Below are 22,150 nucleotides of genomic sequence, written 5' to 3' on the forward strand. Positions count from 1 at the left end.
TTGACTTGACTTGACTTGACTGAAGACTGGACCCATTACAGGAATAAATTACATTTTAAAAATAGAAAACTATTGTAAATTGTGATATTACAGTTTTCATTGTATTTTTGATCAAATAAATGCAGCCTTGGTAAGCATAAGAAACATACCAACCCCAAACTTGTAGTGTACAGTATGTACTGTTAAATTAGTTTAAAAGAACTTTAGTTTAAATGTAAAGTTCTTGTGTTCATTTACTGCAAAACTCTGGAAATTATTAGGTTTTATTTCAGGCCTTCTCATATAGAATTTGAATCAAATTATTTGTATAAAGAAAGTGTAGATACTGTATTTATAGCCTACACATTTTCTACATAACCTTGTGTTGTTCAAATGGTTCAAAGAGGGCTGTTCTGATGTTAAAGTTGTTATTCAGGTCTGATTATGGCTGTCTTAATTCACTGACCCGACGTGCCCCAAATCTTCTGAATTGAGAAGAAATGTGTGTCACAACAGAAAACCGCTCGTCTCAGTCAGTACACACACGGCCTGCTCTCCCACAATCCATTTCAGCTCAGTTCATAGCTTACAGCTAATAAGTAATTACTTTTTGATCAAGAGCTATGCCCTTGTTGTTGCACAGAATGCAATCTAGACTAACAACATGCCTGTGGTACTGATTCTAGCATTTATTTTTCTCACTGTGCACTAGGAGACCAATGGATTATCAATACTGTACCATTAAGATGTGTTGCTTTTTGTGGAAGGAAATGAAGATTGACACCGTAGAGAGGCTGCGAAGTGCCCCGGAGAGCTGTTTACTTCACAATTAAAATGGCAGTGATGGGAGCTAAAAGAGGAAATGCATTTCAGGATTGGGAAAATGTTCATGAAATGGCATAGAAAATGTGATGCGGTGTCCTCGGGCTGGTGTTGGAAATATTCATACATTGGGAGGTTTCCAATGGCACAAGTCATGGATGCTTGTCGTTTCGCAGTTCTTTAGCACTGTAAGGTACACAGAAGCACAATGATTGATAGAAGAAGCTTTTGCTTTCACATGTTATTCTTTAAATTGAATCCAGATTCATGTCTTTAATTCAACGATTTGCCCATGTGATGTACCAATAATGAGAGAGTCCATAAATCTCACATTATTTTTAAAATTTCAGTCAGTAGATGTAAACATTGGAAAATTAAAATACGAAGTCCAAAGAATCACACAGAATAATTTTTTGACCAGCAGTCACATAAATGACTAAAAATGTGTTAAAAAAATTTGTTTAAAAATAAAATATCATAGTAATTAATTGATTACTAATTAATTGAGTGTTAATTTTCAGTTTTAAGTTAAAGGGATAGTTCACCCAAAAATGAAAATTCTGTCATCATTTACTAGAGCTGTAACGATACACCAAACCCATGATTTGGTTCGTATCACGATTTTTGATTTTTTGAAAAAAAAAATATATATACTATGGCTACCGTCAACTGTCTGGTTACCAACATTCTTCAAAATATCTTCTTTTGTGTTCGATTTGGAACAACATGAGGGTGAGTAAATGATGACAAAATTTTGATTGAACTATCCCTTTAATTTTACTTTTTTACTTTTTTTAATGTCTTTCTTTTTAGTTTAACATGAGCAATTGCATTGATTCTGAACCATACCTTTCCATTATGCATTTCTTTGCCTAATTTGGATGTATTACCATATGCCATATTTTGCTGTATTACCATAACCTCTTGTCAACTAGATAAATGCACTGTTAATTCAGTAGCCGGTTTTATAAGCCACTTATATTAGTCTTACAAGTTAGTAATCTAATTTGATTCTTGAAGAGCGGTACTTAGTTAGATTAGTCTAATTTGAATTTAAAAGTAAGACTGATTACCCTTTGGAAAACTGCTAGTTAGTTTTTAAGACACAGTTTTATAACTGGCCCCAGATTTTATTTCACTCAATCCAATCACTTCTGTCTTCATATTTCTTAAAGCAGAATGAGTGCTACTAGGAACGCTTGACAGAGATGGCAACCGTAACTAAGGGCAACAGCGACTAATTTGATTGACATCTGTTGCTGCTCCGCCGCCTTCCTCTATCTCTGATTGAATTGCTCGTTTCCTTACCATGTGCTGGCAGATACAATTGTTAAAAACTGAAAACTCAATGACAAATTTCTACTGTTTTTCTGTCTTTTCAACCGGCATCTATCCCTAATACTTATCATTACAAAGATGGTGTGGGTTAGAGATTTAATATTCAAATTCAGTGTATATATACTGTAATACAGCATTTTGTGTGTGAAGATGGGCGTTGATACATTTATTCAGATATCCAAAAAAAGAGATGCTTTTGTGACGAGATCTGCTTGTCACTCAAGCCTTACCAAACGTAAACAATCCACCAAGACGGTTGCAGTTTTTAACTGTCACCAATCAAGGAAGATGATTTTTTATGCAGATCAACACCTGTTCAGCTCACATTGCTTCATAAATAGATCAGTCGCTGGGAGAGGAGGGAGGGGACGTGACAGCTTAATAGTCCGTGAAGATTTTTGATAGGCAGAGAAACCGGGTGGATGACAGTTTGTGTTTTGTGTGCACTAGCCCTTAGGAAAGAATCAGTATAAACTCACTTAGCACTCAAACAAATATCAAAACATATGGCTTCTCTTTTTGTCAACTTCAGCTCCAAACACGTGTAGGAGTATGACAGAGAAGGTAATTTGGGACAGGAAATTGTTTCTGAATGGATTTGGAGTAGGTCTGGGTTGCCAAATGATACTCGGTACAGCAGCTGTGAAATCCTGTGGCAGTCAGTTTGTTGTTGAATTTCTGTCCTCTAAAGGCTGATGTTTTCAGAAATATCTTTTGTTCATCAATCATGTTAAATACACTTTTCAGCACAGTTACATCTGGTATTGACATCCCTCTTTGGCCTTCAGTATGTGTGTGGCTTTTTAATGTTTTTGAAAGAAGTCTCTTATGCTCACCAAGACTGCATTTATTTGATCAAAAATACAGTAAACACAGTAATAGTGTGTTTTTTTTATTATTATTTTTTATGAAGTAATCTTATTATTAAACGGATAGGTCAACCAAAAAAAAAAAAAAAAAAAAAAGACTCACCCTCAAGTTGTTCCAAACATGAATTTCTTTCTTCTGCTGAACTCATAGGAAGTTGATGAGCCCCATTGACACACTGCGGGTTGTGTCACAGCGCGACACTTTTATTTACATGCGTTACATGTTTCTTCCAGCGTCTCAGAGCGGCTCTGTTCACAGTAAATGCTGCTCCACACAAACTTTCCAATAACGTGCAGTTGGGAACTCATAAAGTCTAACGCACTTCTGTTTGATAGCGAAGTGTTGCGCTGTTATCATTTACATCCGTGGAGCACGTCTCAACTCCATCCATGCATATGCTTATAGAGTTGCTTATAACACTCATCTGGGAACGCAATATGTGAAATTTCACCAGATTTGTAACGTAAATCATTTATAAATCTACACCAAAACAGGAGAATACATCAATATGTTTCTAAATATGTGAATTATTGTTCGTGATTTCAAAATAAAAGTTTAAATCCTCACTGAGTTTGCATGTTTTTCCAGTCATATATTTCTTCATTGAAGATTTCTTAGTGTTAAAATATTGTATTGTCTCGTTCTCGTGAACCCAATATTGTGTATTGTCTCGTCTTGTGAGCTAAGTGTATTATCACACCCCAAATAAAATATAATTTCCCAACAACAAAATTGTGTCCAGTGAAAATGCTAACTTTTTTGGAAAAGCATTAGCCACAGTGGCTGGTGAGCAAAAAAGTTAATGTCAAGCTCTGTATGTATATGCTTTTCTCCTTAATAAGCTGACAAATAGCCGGCAAAGTTTGGTTGTTACCGTTTAAAGTTGTTACCAACTTTTTTGAAACTTTCTTTAGCTTTGTCAGTATGCAGTGTCATGCTGATGAGTTAAGTGATGTATATAGTCACAAAGCCAGAGACCCTCCCTTGAAAAAAATCCAATCACATGTGCTCACAGGAGACTCGTTTGGTTGTCTTGTCATTTGGTTAATAAATCTCTTATTTTGCAGTGCTGTCAAACGTCTGTCTGCTAGGCAACACATTTACAATATATAAACCCAAAAGATAGTGTGATGCCAGCTGGTTGTCATGGGTTGGTAGGTCTTTAGCTTGGAGCTAATCAGAATATTTTGGCCATACAGTCTTTAATTGGTTTACCTTAACCTGACAGAGATGCCTTCTGGTTATAAAGTCAGACAGAAATGGAAGTTTAATGAGGTTGATGTGATTTTTGTTAGCTCCATTGCTATCAGCTAGCAGATGGATGGTCTCACTGTTTATCTTTAGCTTTGATAATTTATTACCTGAGGTGTAAATTGTCAACAGAGGAATACCTTCTGTCAAAGCTGGATTTATTCTTGGTTATTGGCCTGCTACAACCAACCATGGCTCATGCGGCCAGTAAATGTTGCTGGAAGAGGAATGAACTAACAACTCGTGTACACACACACACACACACACACACACACACACTGCTTTGAAGTTTTAGCGCTGCCCACCTGCCTGTGACCCTTAGGAAACGTAAGCATGAAGAGATTGCCTCCATATACGGTCATGATTATATGAAATGTTGGCTTGTGATTCATGTACTTAGTTAATGATTTAATTGTTTTTACAGTGCAAGCCTAATACACACACACACCTCTTGGTCAGAATATTAAAATGAGCTAAAGCAACATGAACATTATGGCAGTAGCCTGATAAATGTTTCATGATTTCTTCACTTTTATGCAAACAAGATGATTTTATGATTCTGCAAAAATCTGTATTCAAGCATTTGTCTGTCAGTTGGTTCATTGATTACTATTATGGGTTGTTTGTTAAACGGTTAGAAAAGTTAAGAATAAGAATAAGTTATGACAATATATTTTAATGAGTTTAATGAGCAATGTTAAAACAAGTTAAGCAATTTTCTACTTTTGAGCCAGTTTAATGTCATTTAAATTGAATGACTTACATTTTGAAGTACAATCAACTTGGATGATTACTTTTTTTAAAGGGATACTCCACTTTTTTTGGTGGAAAACTCCCCGAGAGTTAAACAGTTGAGTTTGACCTATTTTCAGGTGCTGCGGGGAGTTGTAAAATGAGCCTATTTCCAAAAAAAGTGGAGTATCCCTTTAAAGTCAAGTCAAGTCACCTTTATTTATATAGCGCTTTTTACAATACAGATTGTATCAAAGCAGCTTCACAGTGATAACATGAAAATAATACAACAAAATTTGTTTCTAGAAGAAAATTGCGTCATCGTCCACCTTAAGTAAGGCAGATCAATAATAGTGTTGAATATTAAATGTCCCCAACTAAGCAAGCCAAAAGCCAAGGCAACAGTGACAAGGAACCAAAAGGTGACAGAATGGAGAAAAAAACCTTGGGAGAACCCAGGTTCAGTTCTCCTGGCCAACGAACGAAGTGTATGATTATGATTCATAATCAAACCAGCTTAAATGATACAGCTAAAATGATATATTTTGATACTATTGTTGTTACCTGCAAATGATGTTGTTAGTACGAGTTGACACTGTTTTCTTTACTCGACTTTCTAAAAATACTGGAGCAAATTAGCATTTCATCAGCTTTTGTAGATCTGTGAATTCCTGTCCTCTCTTCACTGAAGATGCATGTTAGAACACGGCCCCCTTCTGCCACAATACATGCTCATCGCATGCTGATCCTACATCATATTAAACAGACTCTCTCTAGAGGCAATTTAGCATCAAACGTCCAATAAACCGCAATCAACACTGACATGCCAATATGGTGCTACTCACAGATCAGGGTGTTGATGCCATAAGATAAAAAAATCAATCAGCAGACAAATGACAAATTACACCTTGAGTAACCTTCACTGGCTGCCTGCTGAATTCATCTTACAAAAAGAAATCTTATATAAAGGGAAACTCAGTATTTTAAAGAAAGTGTTTTAAGGCGAGATTGGTGTGTTTACGTGTTCTGTTACGAAATCGGTTACTACTGTAGATAAACCTGCGTATTCACTGTTGCCAGGGCTTTCTCAGGTTGCAGACACTTAGCATTTAATTTAATATCAGTCACATAAAAGTCGACATAAAATCATATCGTTGTCTTTCATGGCGCTTGTAATCGCTCTTTCCGCATCACAGCCGATTTCAGGACTCTGTAGGCGTTAATATTGCTGTATTTTCCCTTTTTCAGGCTGCAGATTGACACATTAGCATGCGTGTCAGTGGTTTTTCTAACCTACCTGCAAGTCATTTCACCTTGATCTGGCATTGGCCTGAAGTAGACTGGATTGATTGGTGCCGCAGCCACATGCTGGGTCACCAGCCTTAAATAATCCATAATTGAACACACAAGCGGGAGGCCTTGAATGTCGCATTGACAGTCGCAAATGGACGGTTCAATCAAATTAGAACTGGCAAAAATATTCCTGTAATAACTAGAATCCTTGAGCCAAGCCTTGACCTACAATGTGTGCTGGACAGACTGGTTAGGGGTTCCTGGATGTGCCTGCGTGGCACCTCCGTGGCTTATAGATTTAATGTGGACCCTGGAACAGTCTGTCTGTCTCTTCTTCATAGACTGCTGCTCGCTGGAGTGAGCTGGGGATTACAGCATCTTATGTGCAAGAGAAGAGACAGCCGTTCACTGAGTCATCCTGTCTGTTGGCCCACATGAGCCACACATCCAGCTTCAGTGTGCCTGAGGAGGCGCCTGCCTTTTTTTATATATATATGTTTGTTTGAATGTTTTACTTGGAGTTTGAGAGGTTTTGCAGGGATGGGATGGTTTCTAGTTTTGATCCTTTGTCTATATGTGCAGCATTATTTGGGACTGTTTATTGTTAGAGGTGCTACCCAAGAGGTGTGTTCAAATCCCTAATCATACACGACACGCCATTTATTTGGTGATGGATACCTTAAATCGTGCGGCTTGTTGAGGAGAGGTGCATTTGTAGTTTTCTAAGTTACATTTTTTTTAGCATGCTGGATGATAAAACCTGGAAAAAATCCTGTAGATTTACTGAAGGAGGGAACCCAAACCATATCTCTAGACTTAGTGGACTTTTATGGACTGTTAGGGACAGTGAGCAACCACGTAGCTGTGTGATCAACACCTTAGCCTAATAGAAAAGAGTACTGTATTATTTTTATTTTATTTATTTTTTATTATTTTTTATTTTTATTTTTTTTATTTTTTTATGTTTAAGTATATAAATGTTTTTATTGTATACATTTATTTATTAATTTCTTTAGTCTTATTTAAAGTTCTATTATAATATTTAATTTAATTGTTTAATTTAATAAATTCATGTAATATTTACTTTTGTTCTTTTTATTTATTTATTATTTATTTAGTTTTGGTCAGATTTGAACTTTAGCATTGTTTAGCAGAATGTTTGTTTATTTATCTTTTTTTTTTTTATTTGTATTATTTTATTACATTTATTTACTTTTGATATTTTTGTTTATACGAGTAATTGTATTGATGCCCAAGGAAAAAGAGGCAGATTTGAACTCATGTTGACCTCATAAGCATCATGGCTCAGTGTGTCGGCACACAGCTCAGAATTTTGTCATTGTTTTAATGATGTTTTTCAAATTGCTCTGATTATTCATGTGTTTGTTTGCCTCTCTAGCTTTGGCCGCTGTTTCTGGGCTCACACGTCCAGAAGCGATAACGGGTAATGAAAAGAGTATAATGCAATGAAAGAGAGTGATATATTTGTCAAACAACATGGTAAACATTACATTATTCAACACAGTTCAAAACACTAATGTGTTTTAAATGCGCATTTACCTCTCTAATTCAACACTAATGATAAACATCATTATTGTCACTAGTGTGTCTATACAGCAGGGCCATGCGGTCCATATAAGCTGCAAATGCTCTTCATACCCAAGCCATTCGCGGACTCGCTATTTAATATTAGCACTAGAAATTACTAGAAATTACGTTGTTTGATGTGTACCATAAAGCTTACATGATAAAATGTTGGTAATATGCATGTAACTGTCCGTCAATTATTTATTTCCCAAACTATGGTAATTTTCTTCAAATAAAAAAAGACTACTGCGGCGTACTGCCAAATAAAAATAAATCAAATAAAATAATAATAATCAAATAATCAAACTAAAAGCAAAAACAACTGTCACTTTAAGATTCAATGCACGGATCCAGTAGACTGATACTGATACACTTGTGTTGTCTTTCTCGAATGTTTACGTTCACTTAAAGGTATTGTAGGCAGGATTTTTATAAAAAACTTCTTTTCCAAATTTGTTTAAACTTTATTTATATATCAAAACATAATTAAAATGTAAGTACTCTGAAAAAGAAAGTATAAAAATCGAGTGTCTGTAGACCTCTCACGACTGTTTTAAAGACAGCTCATTATTTCCATTCACTCCACCCCCTCCCTTCTGGGCTCCTTCCAAAGCCACGCCCCCAAAACACATGAACGCGCGACGCCGACCGCTGAGCTGAAGACGCATTATTTACCTGAGACGAGCGGAGAGGAAGGAGCGCGGTGCATGTAGTGACATCATGTCAGAATCACATGTAATAAAAAAAATCTAACTTTATCATTATGAAGATAAACAAATAAGATGTATTTTAGTACTCACTATCAAGCTAGCATATTGATATTGGTAAAGTTTAAAATATATATTTTTTGATTCGCTAACGAGCTAGTTATCTATAAGGCAAAGCTAAAAACAGGTTGCATGATACACGTTTTTCCATTACCATCATTTACACTGTGATGAAGATGAATTTCGTGTAAGATTCATAACATATATGGTGTTCTGCATGTAAGAGTTTCCATGATGAAAGCATTGTTGACTCTGATGAGGACTACACTCCAGAGACAAGTACCGCATCGTCAGCTCGAGGACAGGTCCGGGGTCGAGGGCGAAGCAGAGGAGGTCGTGCAAGAGGCCGTTCAACTAGGGTCCGAGGATATTGACACGCGTTTTATTCAAAGACTTTTTGTTCATTACCTTTTCTAGTACTGTCTTCCTTTTTTGCCTTGTTTGCCTTCGCTAACTGCATATGCCGGTAATGTGAATTTTTGATTGCTCTTTCTCTGCCATTGTTTTGCTATTCCTAGGTTCCGTGCCTCTTGAATTCCTCAAATCAAACGGGTGCGCGCGCATATGGGCAGATCCTGTGTGGCAAAAGGGTGGTTGCCATGGTTGCGAGAGAGTGACAGTCGCCTAAGCCAATCCTTTGTTTCGTCCCGAATGGAAATAATGAGCTGTGTTTAATACAGATTAAACGGTCTAGAGTCACTCGATTTTTATACTCTTTTTATCAGAGTACTTACATTTTAATTATGCATTGATATATATAAAAAGTTTAAAAACAAATTTGAGAAAAAAGTTTTTTATAACAATCCTACCTACACTACCTTTAAGGCATAACCTACCATGTTTGCTAGGATACTGGCCAAGATGGTCATGTTGACATAATGTTTGTGTGAATTTGCCAAGATTTCAAGAGCTCAATATTTGCGAGGTGTCTGAGACGCGGTTTTCCGTGCGCCCAAGTTCTCTTACGTGTCTTCTTGCACTTTAATGTTTACATTGACGGCTTAAATAAGGTTAGTTTAAACACAGATAGCAACATGTGCTGTTTAGGTCTCACCTGCGCTCGCTCGCTATCAACACCCGGGTGATGACGGCGTAAAAGACTGGTCATGTTCGGGCATACGGCCCTCGCACTGAACAAAGTTTAGGGGAAGCCAGAATTGGTATCCATCGACAGAAACATACATTAGCCTAACTCTGTCTGTCGGTTTTACGTGTTTCAACAAACTATATTATAGATGCGTATGCGTCATCAGATTTGAGATGAATGGCGGTGCATTCATTTTTTTTTGGCGGATTTTTTTTTTTTTTTATACGGTGACAAAACGCACCACCCAGCACAGCCGGTTAAAGAAGTCACCACTCGCCACTGCTATACAGGTGATGGAAGCAATTATCTGTAAGATTCAGTGCATTGGAGAGTGATGCTTTATTCTAGCTGTATTCAATGGGAAGTCAATGAAAAAATAAATAAGTCCCTTGTGATGAGCACATGCTGACCTTCTGACTGATCGTCCTGTAAGTCAGTTCCCTCTTAATCCCAGCTCCCATTGATGAGTCTTAGCTCCTCGCGCTCTAGATGCGGCCTAATTGAATTTCCTCAGTCACAATGAAAACTTACTCCAACCTGCCAGTTTCGGTCTGCGCCTTTGATAAGCAAATGACCCCCGTGGAATTGAGGTCACCGGCAGCAAAAACAAGAGTGAGCGAAAATAAAATCAAGTCTCTTCACCAGACAAGCCCCTGTATCGACTCACAAGGGAATAAGGGCAGCAATGTCATTGTGGGTCTGTGAGTCTTGTCTGTATTTCAAGACACACACGCTATTTGATTTAGCAGCCTATATCGTCTTCACAATAAAAGTCCTTTATAGCAGTAATGAGAACTGTTACTCACACATTTGGATAGATAACATCCTTGAATAATGAATCTCTTTGCCACCTAGTCACTCCACTTGCAGTGTTTGCTGTACTTTAGGGAGCTGTTGGTGCAGACACAAACAGATGTTTGCAGCTTCAATAATATGTAGAGCAGTCATTGCAAAGTCACGCTGGGACTCGGATGAAGTTATGGTGTAGCGTGTCGGAACGGGATGTTATCATATCCCTCGATTATACTGTAAATGCACCGTCGAATCCGACCAGGACCCTGTTAGTTCCCTGGAGGAACTAACAACCTTTTGGACTGAAAGACCCCTCAACACAATATCAGAAGGCTCCCTGATATAGGGATTTCTGTCAGATATGACAAGACTGCTTGTTTTCAAACATTTTTGTCACCAGAAACTAGGAGACTATTTTATTATCTGAAATAGAAACTTAGGGTTAATTCATTCACCCAAAAATAAAACTTCACAAGTTAAAGACTGATGTTTGCAAAACGTCTCGGTTTTTTTTTTTCAGTGTCTCTCCGTGTGTTGCTTTTTTAAAACACTGGATCAAATTTAAAATGCTTTACCATTGGGAGGAAAAAAAAACGTATTTCTTTTTCATTCACACTATTCCTCATGATGCATGCATTGAATTCTGGGAAATGCCTGGGAACTAGTGACCTTGTGGTCTGTTATGAAAAATGCACTGGGTTCAGCTAACCCCAGAATGGAAAGCGGCATCATTATTATTCTTTGTCTGAATTTTACATCTGTATTTAATAATTTGTTAGATGTCAATGTAGAAAAATGGGGACGGGTTATGAATTTTTAACAATTAATTTTGAAGGTGTGCCGCATGTATTGAGTATGCAGACGCACAACACGACAAAAGCATAAAGCAATAACTCAGAATTATGATTCAATCTCCGCAGGGCCTTTTTTCTTTCAGGGTCTAATAAATGTGTCTTCATTTCGGAATAATTTCCTCCATCTGTGGGGGTTTAACAGTATTGGAAGCGGGTGTGTGCTCGCATGTGACACTCGGTCTAAGAGTCAATTATTCTTTAACGGTGTGACCTCTCAGACCCCAAAGGGAGGGTTGCCACAGCGACCTCGCTCAAGGGCTCAGGGGTGAACATTTTAATGGTGTTCCTAGTCAAAGACTTCATACTCGGTTAATTACTAATTATACAAATCTGCGTTACAGTATTATCCTGGCCTATCATGCAGCTAAATCTGTCATGCAGGAAAAGTGAATTTTCATGCCTGAGTAACAGTGCAGGCCGTTTGGCATATTCACAAAAGTGAATGAAACCGAATGTGGCGGCCTCAGCGGTTTGGTGTGAAGCGCAGAGGGAGTGTGAGGTCAGAAATCCGGGTAATTGCTACTAAAAGAAACAAAAAGCAATTAATAAAACAATCAGTGTTTAAGATAGCTTTTTCCTCTGACTATTTCAGGACTACGCCTATTTCCCTTAATTGTATTTTACGTTTTAATGCGAACGATAATTGCATTCTCTAAGAAAAATCACCCCTTAAAAAATCACCATGATATTAGTCGTCTAATATCATAACTGTTTCCGCTCCTATTGAATTGGTTACGCAATTTGAATTAAATGCAGTGCGAGTGGAGCAATTAATTAAAAGTGTCCTTTTCAATGCACTTATTTGAGTCTGGATTACAGAGATTTGTGCGTTGTATCTCATATTTTAGACCCGTTGCAAAAGTGTTGAGAGCCATCAGCGAGGATTAAAGTCCAGACGTTGAGTCAGAGGCGAGCAAGATTGTCTGAGAGGTCCATTTTGATGTTTACGCCCTGAGTAACACTGGAGGGTGGTTTGAATCTAACAGTAATTGCATGTGCTCCTAATGTCTGCCAAGATAGTGAGACACAAGCTCTCTCTGCTGCCCTATTTCTCTCCTCCTAGAGACTCTCTGCCAAGTGGTGATGGATGTGATGTACATAGATTCGTGACAGACAGGTTGGAACAAGAACTCAACTGACCAGCAGGATTTGAGATGATGCATTTTTGTCTCAAAGCTGGAGCGTCTGACCGCACCGTGGCAAATTGCAGAATGTGGTTATTGGAGTTGTTTTGTGCTTATTATGGTCCGTTGACATTAAATGCTTAACTGGTCGTGCAGTGCATGAGTTTTAGAACCTAGAGAGCTGTCTACCTTGACACCATATTTGGACATAATAGGGAAGTTCATGAAAGTCTATGCATACATGATGTGCAAAGATGTTTAAATATTCCATTGATGCCAACAAAATCAATTTAAGCATTGAAATGATGCCCAGAAATCAAGTTGAACATTTGAAGGCAGCTATATTTTGCAAAAAATCTATTCAAACATTCAAACGATGCCAAAACAGTTCTAGTGTTTGAAAGAATCTAATAATATATTAAATTGTGCAGAAATATTGTTCAGAGCCTTTTTTAATTTACCTATGGAGCACAAAAATGGATTCAGACATTTTAAATGCAGAAATCGATTCAAGCATTAAAATACATTTGAACATTTTTATGATGCCCAAAAAGGGTGTTTGAATCTATCTATGATGCACGTCCATTTAAACATTTCATGCCCCAAAATCATTTTAAATAATTTTAAATGTTTATACGATGCCCAGAAATCAATTTGAACTTTCAAACACAACTACTGTATGATGCTCAACAGTCGATTCAAACATTTCAAATCAAATTGTAAGTTCAATGCAACTATGGTGCACAGAAAAAGATTTGAAATACCCATGCAATTAATTTTTTACATCTATTTGAACATAATGATATGCCTATAATGCCCCAAAATGCCCTAGGTTTTGAAACCTAGGTCTAGGTTCTAATGGAGAAAGCAAAACAAGAAAAAGGGAGAGGGGAAGAGGAAAGGATGAATAGGTTGGATGGAGAGATTATGGGAGAAATTAGGAGGAAGGGGGATGTGGACATCTTCAAGGTCATGCTTTCGTGTTGAGATGAGCGATAGCCATGGAGGAAAATATCAGAGGCTTATAAGGGGGTGAGGAGATGGTCCAGAGATAATGAAAAGAAAAATGATCTTCGTCTAACCCCATCCCTCCATCCTCAAAGAGAGCTTTATTATGCATTACACATGTTGTGTTGTTGGTGTTGGTTAACTCTGATAATGGTCATTTGTAATTGTCAGCTGAAAATGAGTCATTTTGTTGGATGACTTCACACCAGTTGTATAGACATTATTCATCCGACTGCGGTTGACAAATTATCACTTCATTCCCTTTTCTTGTCCTCTTTTACATTTTATTTTCAGAAAAGACCTCTGAGCTTTGGATAATCCTAGCCACTCATGTCTGAATGAAAACGCACATATTGAGTAACCACGGAAAATATCTCTCACTGGAAGCTCACATAAATATTAATATTTGTTTATTTATTAATTCACCCCAAGAAACCACAGAAGAGTTTGGGATTTTCTATTTTGAGATGGTTTCGAATGTCATACACTTCCTGCAATTATTAAACAATGATCGTGACATTGCTCAACCATCTGTCAACATTCCCTGAATTAACCAAGCAACGAATAATGTTTGTTTGCAAAAAAACAATTTGTTTCCCTTTATTGCAAATGGTTGGCAGCTCTTCACTGGACGTGATGGCCCTCCAAAAAACCTTTGGAAACAGTGGACAGTTTGCCACGTCTGTGAAAAGTTTGACAGCTGGGATAGATTTCACATTGTTGCCAAAGTTTTGATCCACCACTGCCAGTGAAGTGCTGCTAATTTCTGCCAGCCAAACTTGCCATATTAACCACAAGTTTGACACAAGTAAACTTTTGACAGGGGTCTGAAGGACTGTCGCTGTCAACGGCAATGGATATGTTTAGAGCGATGCACTGAACGTGTTTGCTCTGTCTGGTTTGGTCCCAGGGCTGCCGGTGATGCAGGTGAAGATTGACATCTCCAGACAGCAGGTGGAGAAGATCTTTGGTCTGGAGGATTACTGGTGTCAGTGTGTGGCCTGGAGCACTACAGGAACCCAAAAGAGCCAAAAGGCTTTTGTACGCATCGCATGTGAGTTCAGCTCTGCTATCTTATAGTGCAAACATTTTGACCAAATGCTACCTTATAATCTGATCATGTGATAAATGTCTAGCTCAGTGGTTCTCAGCTGGTGGGTCGCTCCCAAAAATGAGTCACAAGTCTGTATTGATCTGGTGTGCGTTTCCCGAAAGCATCGTTGGCCAACTATGGTCGCAAGTTCATCGCAATGTCCATTGAACTCTATTGGTAACGAGGGAACTTGCGACCATAGTTGGCTAACGATGCTTTCGGGAAACGCACCCCTGGACAGGAGGAAGAAAATCGAATGCAAAACCTAATTGCAAATAATAAATTGCAACTAACAATGCAGCAGAATGGTGCAGTTTAGATACAGTATCAAAATAAATGTATTATAGATTAATTGTAATTATTATAGATTAGATATGTAAATATATTTGAATGTTTAGTCATTTTTAAGTCTCTTAAGCTCACCAAGGCTGCATTTTTAAATACAAAGTACTGTAAAAATAGTAATATAGTGATATATAAATATATAAATATTATTAAAATTTAAATTAATAACTGGTTTATATTTTAATATATTTTAAAATGTAATTTATTCCTGTGATGGCAACGCTGAATTTGCAGCATCATTACTCCAGTCTTCAGTGTCACATGATCTTTTAGAAATCATTCTAATTGATTTGGTGCTCAAGAAACATTTCTTATCAATGTTAAAAAACATTGTTATGCTTCATATTTAGAAGTATTTGATGAATAGAAAGTTCAAAAGAACATTTATTTGAAATTGAAATCTTTTATAACATTATAAATGTCTTTACTGATGAATCAGTTTAATGCATCATTGCTGAATAAAAGTAATACATTTTTTCTTTAAAAAAAAAAAAATACTGACCCAAGCGGTTATCAGATAGAAAAGAAAACACTTCCCATATCTTTTGTAGTTATTGTTGACTTCAAGGTCGTGCATTCAATCAGACTTCACAATACAAGAAACCAAACTTCATTTAAAATGGGTTCACCTTAAACAAGGTTTTAAATGACCACAATGGGTTTTGTGCAATTCATTATTGGCTTAATATAAAATACCAATAATACATGTCAATATTTATACATGCTTTTATGCATTTGTAAAATGTTATGTTATAGCAAAATTGTTCCTACCGGGTTGTGTCATCATTTGATCCCCAGTGTAAAATCTAGATCCCAAAGCAAAACCAATTGAGAACCACAGGTCTACCAGACTGTGTTTAGGCAGTATATTAGTTAATCTATTATATACCATATACTTTATATTTAAAAGCTCACTACACTAGCTACGGTACATGAACAGGTGTTTCCTGCCATAGATGTTAACTTAGTTTATTTGAATACTTCAACTTTCAAAGACTGTGTAATCAGTGTGTTCTGGTAAAAATCATGTTTAACAAAATTCATTTATCCCAAATGTTTTTAAAGTGCTCTACACAACACAGTAGCATTTGCTCTTCTTTTTTATCACTCCACAGTAAAGTGTTTTGATAGTGATGTGCTTTCTATTAAAAGTTATTTCGAAATTCCATTTAGCCAATCAATCTATCCACTTATGCTCTGTTTTCTCCCCAAGGCTGATTGATTTAGTTGGTTTTATATGACTTATTTAATGTTTGATTGGAAAGTTTGATCAGGAAGGGCCCGTGGCAAGGAAATCTGCTAATCTGCAGTGTAACACTTTGTAATTGCCTCAAGAGGCCTGGTGGTTTTGATATCTCTGTGTGATTAAACACACGGAAACCGCACCACCGCACCGCCTCCCTCAGAACAAACATCACAAAACATACTTCCTTTAAAGGAAGATGATAGAGTCATTTTTTTGTGTCTAAAACAAGGATTAAAAGCATTGTGTGATTTTTAAACTGGATTTGGATTTATCTCAGAGTGGTGCTTCTATTCTGAATGGATATTTTATCTTGCCAAACGTATTCACCTCAAATTCTACTTTTGCATAATGAAAGGACTTTTAAAGGAATTTTCACACCCAAGAATGCATGCAGTGACCAGGAGCTCTGGAAAGGGCCTATAAGAGTGGTTCATTTGTTTTGTGAGCTACATAACTTTCTGTTCACACAAAGTGCCATATGACTTCTGAGCACTGCATATAACACATGATTCAATGAAGTCATCTTCATTTATATAGCGCTTTTAACAATGTAGATTGTTCCAAAGTAGCTTTACATTGATAATAGGAAATTAAAAGTAAAGTGTTTTGGCTTTTTAGCAGCTCTAGAATAAAGTTTTTGTCCAGCTCGTGGATCAAGCAGTGTGATTAAAGGCAAGACGGAGGCTCACTGACATAACTTAACGTTACTTAAAAATATATTTCAGCATTTTGTTAATCGACGGCCTAACTTAGCTTCAATTTTGATGAAATTATTCTCTAATCATTTGCATATTATGTCGTGGATATAGCCCTCGAATGCATACTGCAGTCCCTTTTGTCTTGCTTCGCCAAAAATGACTAATTATCTCCTTGGGAATGTCTGAAACCGGTGCATACAGACGTGCCAGGCGCAAAAGCTTGACAGGCGTAGCAACAGTAACTAAGGAGGGCGGGGCTTAGCGAAGGGTCAATTGCGCTAGGGTGAACTATTCCTTTAACAAACTTGAGTTTTCCCTTCAAAGTCACGACAATGTCATCTCAGTGCTCGATGGCCATCTAATCCTTTGTGCCTCTCCTATTCCCATTAAATCCTATTTAATTAAATTGAATGTCAAAGACCCCTCTTCACCTCTTAATGTTTGCCAAGGCCTGATTGGTGAAGACAGGCATGACATCTGTTTTGAGGAAATGAAATGACTGGCAGTGTCACTGTTATTGAGAGAGATTTTATTCCCCAGCATCGGAGCTGAAGACAAGTCCGCTGTCTCAATGGACACCTCCTTCCAAAAGCTTTTTCGTGTCATAACAGCTATAAACGTTTATGCAAATGTTGTTTTGAAATTTTGCCATCCATAGTCAGGAGGGCATGAAAGCCCTCCATCAAGAGTAATGCAATTTTGACAAGCAAATACAATTCGACTTGCATCAACACTTGTCCCAGGGGTTTTAGGTAAAGTGGGTGGTCGTGTGGATACCACAGCCTCTGTGCGGTATCGAGTAGAGGAGGAAGTTAATGCAATTCCTTTTTGTTGATGCTTTGCCTTGAGGCTGCAGACAGCCTTTCTCTGAAGCAACCAAGAAGGGCCTAATAAGCACTCGGGACTGTGATATGGATCCTTCTTAGAGAGAAAGGCCGCTCAAGGCTCCTGTTGAATGTACACGGTCCAAACATACAGTATATATGGAGGAGCGCTGAACCCCAAAAACACTTTGCTAAATATGACACGGATAATGTTAGATTAAATGGCTTGGCAGTTTACCTTCCTGGTGATACAAGTTCTGATCCACTTTATGACTAAGGGAGGATTTTAGTCAATATCCTGGCTTGAGAGCCCATAGGAAAGGATAAAAGCAAACATGCAATCCATTTAAGAGTACATTTACAAGACAACGATGTACTAAAAATGGAAAAGTTTTTCCTTTGTGTTTTTCACGTACAGATGACAACATTGTCAAGAGTTCACACGGATCTGCGAAAACAATTAAAAACGCTGTATTCTGCTGCCATGCCAGTCATTGGTCGACGTCATAGACTTACACAGGCTACTCAGTTGTTTCTTCTAGACTTTTGCTTAATGCCCTCTTCAAACTGACAAATCTTTATAAAATCCATACATGTGAATAAATATGTATATATAAATATGTATTTTTTTTTTATAGAAATTGCAGCAGTGCATAATGCATATCATACGCACATAAGCACCACTTCACAACATGTCAGTACACCCACCAGACTCACTCCAATAAATTCCAATATATTAACCCAATTTAGTAACCAAATTAATGTTACACTAATTTTTTTTAATGTTTAATATTAAATATCCAGTACTGTGCACAAGAGCTGTCTATTTTTGCACATTGCACAGAATAGATACTGTATACTGTGTATGTATATATATGTATATATATATAAATATTAATAAATGAAATGATTTTGCACTACAGATCTGAGGAAGAACTTTGAGGAGGAACCGCTGGGTAAGGAAGTGGCACTTGATCAGGAAATCCTTCTGCGCTGTCATCCTCCTGAAGGTGTTCCTCCTGCAGAGGTGAGAGCAACAAGTAAACATGCTAAAAACCAACGGCTCTGCTAATTACCCCCTCATTAATGTACTGGTACAAATATACCATCGAGCCAGATATCTGATGTCTTTCACCATATTCCATCTGTTTGATGAGCTGCTCTTGGATGAGGAACCATTCAGAGTGATTTGGCAGCTCTTGGTGTCCCATCAATAATACATGTATATTTGCACTGGTGCAGGACTAGACCAGCCTGCGACCAGCTGTTTCAACTCAAAATGTCCATCCAAACTTAACAACAAAAATGCTGGATATATTTGAGTACACTCATTCTGTCTAGGGGTGGGACAAAATATCGATAGGGCAATATATCGTTGTCCTGCTCCATGCGATATGAGAATCGATATGCTGGCGCCAAATATCGATATTTTAATAAAAAAAATAAGGCTCTCTAAATAGATTTTCCTGCTCCCAACGTCACTACTTCATGGGTCCTCAAGGTGGCGCTCAACAAATGAATAAGGGAAACGTGAACATAAGTTAACTAGCCTTTTTTTTTTTTTTACGGGAAAATAATAAATGCCCCAGCCTCATTTAAGTCCAAAGTCTGGAAAACCTGCACTTAACATTTTCACAGGCATTTTGTTTTCATAGTTAGACAGATATTGTGATGTATCATTAGAGGATTATCTATTGATTATCGCTGAATTGCTGTATCATGATATTATCTGTATCGTGAGCTGTGTATTGTATCGTGAGGTACCCTGTGATTCCCACCCCTAATTCTGTCTCTTTTTTTTTTTAAAGTACATTGCGTGTCCGATAAAATTATATTACTGTAAATTATTTTGACTTATTCACCAGTTTATTATTATTATCATAATCATTAATCATAGTTACAGTAACAAAATATGATATGTATATTTTTTGGTGACAATGAACATACCACAACACAAAAATGTAATCCCTTTTTTTTTCTTTTGTTACCCATGTATTATTGTATTATGCTAATCCACTTTCCTACTGCCCCATGCTACCATGCAGTGTCTGCCAAACTTTAACATCCTCGGCCCTGGCTGTGGCCTTGGGATCTGCCCAGAATGGCAGCTGGATCCGAGAGCACACGGAGCGTTTTCCATCCATTTGAGCCAGATTGAAGCTGTGAAATGTTTTCTCTTGTGTATATCTGTAGGTGGAGTGGCAGAGAAACGAGGAGCTGATCGACCCCAAGACTGACCCCAATTTCTTCATCACCGTGGACCATAATCTCATCATCAAACAAGCCCGTCTGGCCGACACAGGCAACTACACCTGCGTGGCCAAGAACATTGTGGCTCGACGCAAGAGCTCCTCGGCTACTGTGATTGTCTATGGTGTGTTTCTTCTCATACTTTGTTCCTTTCTTAGATCACAGATAAATGGACTTCACCTTTCAAGAGTTTGACAAAAGTTTGGGATGGTTCTGACCCTGAGTCAGGGGTAATTTACTGAGAGAGTCAGGCTAGCTTTGATGGACAACTCTATTTTGATCAGACTTTGAGAACAAAATGTACTGACTACTTTGCTTTGCCTATTGAAAATGTATCCGTGTTTTACTATAATAACACTATAGCTGTAGTCTCCATTCATGATATTACCTGTAGCTCTGTGGTCCAATTAATTTTTAACATTATACATTTTTATCAGGGTTCCCACAGTCCTAGAAAAATCAGGGAATTTCAAGCGTTATTTCCATGCCTGAAAAGTCATGGAAATTAATGAAATCTTATGACAAGTGGGATTTTTGTTGTATTTATTGTATATTAAGAGCAACATTGAGTTTAAGTTTTGTGAATAATTTTCTTGACATATGGAGATGTATATCTGGAAAATTATTTAAAAAAAAAAAAAAAAAAATATATATATATATATATATATATATATATATATATATATATATATATATATATATATATATATATATATATATATATATATATATATAATTTTTTTTTTTTTCTTAGTTTTTTTAATTCTTCAGTCACACTTATCACAAATAACAAAAAAAAGTATGGTAACACTTTACAATAAGGTTACATTAGTTGACTACTTCAGTTAACATGAACTAAGACTGAACAATACTTCTACAGCATTTATTAATCTTAGTTAATCTCAACATTTCAAATCAAAAGTTGTATTTGTTAACATTAGTTAATTCACTGTGAACTAACATGAACAAACAATGAACAACTGTATTTTTATTAACTAGCATTACCAAAAGATTAATAAATACTGTAACAAAAATATTGCTTGTTGTTAGTTCATGGTAGTTAATACTTTAACTAATGTTAACAATTGAGACCTTATTGTAAAGTGTTACTGAACGTGCTCAAACATTTGGTCAGAAATTGTGGGAACCCTGTCATACGAGTAATTTTATTTAACATAAATGCTCCTTGCTTGGATATTTTTTATGTAATTTAAATATAAATATATTTACATTACGTAATGTACATTTACATACAGTGTTTTAAATACTAAAGGCCACTATATTTCTTGTAGCCACCTTAAACCTAAGCATTACAATTTGATTTGGGAACATTCTGTTTTTACTTTGAATTAGCTTTAGCTTAGTTCCTCTAAAACTGATCATGCTGTAAATGATTGCAGCAACATTACAACATATCAATTTGGGAGCAAAGCAGCCAGACAGTGTCTCAGAAATCTCTGCAGAGCTGACAAACACTCACACTGTAGTTGAGCTTGTTGAATTAATGGCAGAAAGTGGCTAATGAATAGGGTTTATAAGCTAGCTGACCTTTATTAAAATGCACAGCAGCAGAGCATCGCTAACCCCGGAGGGTTCCCAGGACAAGCAGTGTTCTAAAGGTAGCATGCATTACAACCCTGTACACGCTCTCTTCTGATCCCAGCCTAGTCAATCACACACGACACATAGTACAGTACTGGGACAGATCTACTGAGAATACTCCTAATGCACAGACAGACATGTTAACAATGGAAAATCGAAAGTCTTTGCCTCATTTCAGAGGTAATGTATCCGTTTTATTATCAAGCATAAAGACAATGAGTCAATGGACAGCTGCGTGATGTTTTGCATTAAACCGGAATAAATGCGGACGTGATTTTTAATGCAGAGACAATCAGTGTGTTGTATTTAATAGGGGAAAAATGGAGCTAAACTGACAATTATTTTTCAGATGAATGGAGATTAGATAAGTTGTTGAATTTTGTTTGAATTGCGTGATTTGGGGACATTTTGATGGAAGGCTCTGCAGAAGTGAGCAGAGAATATTTTCGCTCTATTGTTTGCTTTTTATGCTGTCAATCAATGAAGCCCTCACACAGGAAAAAAGAGAAATGGCACATGAATGCTAGGGTCGCGGTGCCTTACAATTTGGCGGTTTCAAGTTGTGCAATTTTCCCCAAGCAATTTGCT

General features: G+C 37.0%; 1 protein-coding gene across 1 annotated transcript in view; it reads left to right on the forward strand.

The window, feature by feature from the left end:
- unc5a (unc-5 netrin receptor A) overlaps positions 1-22,150 on the forward strand; it is a 183,232-nt gene that overhangs the window by 111,232 nt on the left and 49,850 nt on the right. Inside the window, exons 3-5 of the mRNA XM_084132204.1 lie at positions 14,415-14,558; positions 18,634-18,737; positions 19,904-20,084. Coding sequence (XP_083988330.1) covers positions 14,415-14,558; positions 18,634-18,737; positions 19,904-20,084 — 429 coding nt within the window. The remainder of the gene's footprint in view (positions 1-14,414; positions 14,559-18,633; positions 18,738-19,903; positions 20,085-22,150) is intronic.

Source organism: Abramis brama, assembly GCF_963993115.1.
Source record: "Abramis brama genome assembly, chromosome: 13".
Taxonomy (NCBI): Eukaryota; Metazoa; Chordata; class Actinopteri; order Cypriniformes; family Leuciscidae; genus Abramis; species Abramis brama.